The 4,569-nt window shown below is 38.2% G+C and overlaps 1 protein-coding gene across 2 annotated transcripts in view; it reads left to right on the plus strand.

Moving 5' to 3' along the window:
* Window positions 1-2,637: 2,637 nt before the first annotated feature.
* Window positions 2,638-4,569, plus strand: part of jag2b (jagged canonical Notch ligand 2b) — a 67,895-nt gene continuing 65,963 nt past the window's right edge. For both annotated transcript variants that reach the window (XM_051645153.1, XM_051645154.1), the window contains exons 1-2: window positions 2,638-2,837; window positions 3,399-3,719. In XM_051645153.1, coding sequence (XP_051501113.1) covers window positions 2,769-2,837; window positions 3,399-3,719 — 390 coding nt within the window. In that variant the 5' untranslated portion in view covers window positions 2,638-2,768. The remainder of the gene's footprint in view (window positions 2,838-3,398; window positions 3,720-4,569) is intronic.

Raw genomic sequence — 4,569 nt, forward strand, 5'->3', positions numbered from 1 at the left:
ACAGTGTATAGTGCAGTTACTTTGCACATTTATATGGAAATATAATTGTTATATGAATGACTAACAACAGCAGTTCATTTTCTTTAGATCATATGGAAATATATGGATAATCATGCCCATGATATCTAAGCTTAATATTAGATTCTCCTTACTGTACACTGCTTTTAGCCTTACAGCTCTGATTTGCAAAGACATCTGGTAGGTGGAGGGGGCATCCATGATGTACAGCCATTTAAAGATTATTTCTGAAAGATGCTGTGGATGATCAATACCTGTATAAAAAAGGTAAAGATGGTAACTTTTGTGTTACCTGAAACAAAAACACAGGACCTAGCAGAAATGTATCTATGTGATGTGGGATTTTTTTATCAACAATTTCTCACCTTTAGGAAATCTCCTTATATCACATGTAATTTCCTGTGCTTGCTTAACAGTAAAAGCATAATCCTATCGCTATGGAAACAAGCTTCTGTAATAAGGTCATGCATCAAATATAGGGATGAGAACTGAGCAGATGAATACAAAAGCAAATAGATCACACAGTTGATATATAACCTGTCAGCAACTACAAAAATTTATATTTTATGCCATAATTTTTCGTTTCTGCATGGCTGGATAATGCTGTCATTTTAACATATGGTTTTGTCTTGTTAGAATTGCAGCAGGGGATTCATTATTTCCTGATATCCCACTCGCAGCTGTCCATGGTGATGTAGCTTTGTTAGAAGGAAATGAGCAACTAACAAGTCATGAAAGACATTAAAGTGGGTCAAGGCCATGTTTCAAGATAAAAGGGAATCAATGCATTGCCTACTGTATAGGTTTATGTGCGAGGCCTCTGAGGAAAAGTCATGAAATATGGATGAGGGAAGCCACCAAGACACGCCTACTATCACCAGCACCTGCACCACCATACCACAGCCGCCAACCACTCTGTCCATCAGTCCAGCACTCCCCCTGCCCCCATCCTCTTCACCCCAAATCTGTTGTTATTATTATTACCTAGCCACACCTTCTTCTTCTACCTCCTCCAAGCTCTCCCAGCCCAGTCTTTTGTACATGTGAAATATTCCTGTTAAGGTGAGGTTGCTGCTTAAATCATTGCTGCATTTATTTATGTTATGTCTTTAGTGACAGGGCATTTGCCAGGTGAGAATGGAGCCCTTTTCAGTACACTGCCTGTCTATAATACTCCCATTTTCTCTATTAAAATCACACACACTCACAAAATAATGCAGCATACCTACAAGTAATGCCATGCATACAAATGCATCTACAGCTATCTTTTAGGACACATCTATGAAATGGCACTGTAGGTCCTTAGATACTTAAAGGGATAGTTCACCCAAAAATGAAAATTCTCTCATCATTTACTCACACTTATGCCATCCCAGTTGTGTATGACTTTCTTTTTAGAAGAATACCTTAGCTCTGTAGGTGCATACAATGCAAGTGAATGGTGACCAAAACTTTGAATCTTCAAAAATCAAATTAAGGCAGAAGTAATCCATAAGACTCCAGTGGTTAAATCCATATAATCAGAAGTGATATGAAAGGTGTGGGTGAGAAACAGAACAATAATTACAATAAATCTCCACCTTCGACCAGCCCCGACCAGTAGGTGGTGATATGCACGAAGAATGCAAATAGCCAAAAACAAATGAAGAAGAATGTGAAAGTCAATGTCAAAGTTGAGATTTATGGTAAAAAAAGGACTTAAATATTGATCTGTTTCTCACTCACACCTATCATATTATTTCTGAAGTCATGGATTGAACCACTGGAGTCTTATGGATTACATTTATGCTGATTTATGTGATTTTTGGAGATTCAAAGTTCTGGTCACCATTCACTTGCATTGTATGGACCTACACAGCTGAGATATTCTTCTAAATATCTTTGTTTGTGTTCTGCAGAAATGATGAGAAAATATATATATTTTTTTTAGTGAATTATCCCTTTAAATAATTAAACCTGAGGCAGATTACCACTTGTAATTTATAACTCAGTAAAATGATTCAGTGTTATATTTTTATTTAGCGTTTCCACTGGGGTCTCGCATTGTAGGTTGATGCACAAATGTACAATAGAGGGCGCTCTCACCTGTGCCAAATGACACTAGCAGGTTGAGCACGCCTCAAGACATTCAGCTGCAAGGAGATACTACTTTACCACACTTTATCATTCGGGTTTCACATAATAATCAAACATTAACTTCGAAAGACGTCAATTTAAATGTAAGAACATACCACAGTGTTCAAAATACGCTTATGAATTTTGTTTCAGGATATGCACCCAGATTATTTTTCAGTCATGTTTCAGAATTTAAACGCTAAAGCATTTGCAGCTTCATTGTAGAAAGCTCATTTAATTTTTAGGTGTTGTCACTAAATGTATTATAATTATTATTTTTTTTTAATGATTACAGAATTCTTTATAGTAAATAAATAATAATTGTTTTATTGCTTATTGCACCTTTCACAGTGTAAGTTTTTTGGCAATACTCCGCCCTCGAGCGGCGTTGGCCAACAATGTAAGATGGAGGATTTGTGATTGGCTAATTTGGCTGTCAATCACGCGAGATCTCCTCAGGCGTGCTGTAGCAGTGAAACATATAATTTGTCGTGAAGTGATCTGACGCAGAACATCACCGCGCAAATACACCACGCTTGTGAATTTTTGCATGTCAGGAGCAGAGGATCCTGTCGCCGGTCAACGGCCGCTTTTAATCTTTTGTCTCTTTGATTCATAACGGATAAATCAGAGGCATGTGGAATCGTATCAGGATTAGGAATTGGCTCCCAGTAGCGTGCCTGCTGTTAATGATATGGACGAAGGTGAGACCACTGATTGTTTCTAGTATTGCAGATCGATTTCGTTGTCATTGAAGTGATCAGGGGGCGAAAGTTGATGGGTGTGGGCTGATGATATTTAAAAAGCAAAGATGATATTTGTTAAGAGCAGAATTCTGCTCATAGTAATCGATATCTGAATTACGCAGCCGTCAGTTGTAAGACACATGTGCGCGTGCAATTGGGACTGTCAGGAGATGTAAGAAAATTGTAACTTGCAACACGGTTTCATGTCATTCAAAGTAAAAAAAAAAATAAAATAAAAAAAAACATTACATCAATTAGAGTATCATTTTTGAGTATACACTGCTCTTTTCCCCTCTTTTACTCATTAAGAGGTTGGCAAAATTGTAAATTGATTTTCTCTAACCGCGCACGCGGATATATTAGCCAGCTTTAACACATTCACCTCTAATAACACTGCATCAGTTTTGCAAACATGTATGTGCGTTTCGATACACAAAATAATAATAAAAAAACAACATTTATTTTAATGTCAGCGTTTTGTAACGGTCTGTTTATTTTTCATTTCAATGTTATTTTTAGGTGTCCCAGTCCTATGGCTATTTCGAGCTGCAGCTGATTGCCGTAGAAAATGTAAACGGTGAGTTGTGGGACGGGGAATGTTGCGACGGCACGCGGAACTCCCAAGACCAGCGCTGCGTGCGGGACGAGTGCGACACTTACTTTAAAGTGTGTCTGAAGGAGTACCAGTCTGAAGTCACCACCAATGGACCGTGCACCTTCGGCTCTGGATCTACGGACGTACTCGGTGGAAATATATTTTCTTTTAAGAATGCCAGGAACAACCCCAACAAAATGAGCGATGCGGGAAAGATCGTCATTCCCTTTCACTTCGCCTGGCCGGTAAGTGCGCGTCTCTTCGCGAGCTGCGTGGAGCTGTCAGTGGTCGGAAGTTGAGTGGAATATAGTGTTACGGTGATGACAGGGTCCATCATGTTGGAAAACCCTTGTTCTTTTATAATCTTGAGCGGGGAGGCTGCTGTTAACTCTGTCTGTCTGTCTGTCTGTCTGTCTGTCTGTGTGTGTGTGTGTGTGTGTGTCAGGACCATTGTGTGTTTTGTAGCCATAAAAATAACCTTTATGTTCAGTCGCGTTTGGTTTAAGTGTTTGAAACGGAAAATCATTCTGGCCGCTCTAAAGGTAACACATCACTCATACACACCCCTGTTAACGCCGCAGTTGGCTGTGTGTCAAACCTAGTGAGCTGCCTATCTAGGCGCGTTCATAGAATGCTGTCTAGTACGCTAATGTTTTGGAGCACTAGCTCAATGTTGGTTTGCTTCTGTGCCTCAGAGACGTTATTTTCATGGCGGATTTTTCCTCAAACCTCCTATTTGAATACTGTACCTGTTATTCAAATGTAACTCGCGTACAATTCAGCTGCACATGCCCTAATTGTTGAATTACTGATCTGTATGAATATGCTGAATCAATTCTTTACAAAAACTTAAAAATAAATAAATAATAATAATAAAAAATACTCCCATTGCTTATTACTATAAACAATTATTATGGTTTCAAAAGTGTCCCAGAAAATACCATAGTTACTATAGGTGTTACTACTGTAAAACGAGAATACTTTAATATGGAATCTCCTTCAAAAAATATAAGAAGCTTCTTAATCTTATATGGTATGTTTTGTCACAGTAGTTTCAAATATAAAAGTTTTATAGTAGCTTTATAATAACTGTAG

This window comes from Myxocyprinus asiaticus, chromosome 19, assembly GCF_019703515.2.
Source record: "Myxocyprinus asiaticus isolate MX2 ecotype Aquarium Trade chromosome 19, UBuf_Myxa_2, whole genome shotgun sequence".
Lineage (NCBI taxonomy): Eukaryota > Metazoa > Chordata > Actinopteri > Cypriniformes > Catostomidae > Myxocyprinus > Myxocyprinus asiaticus.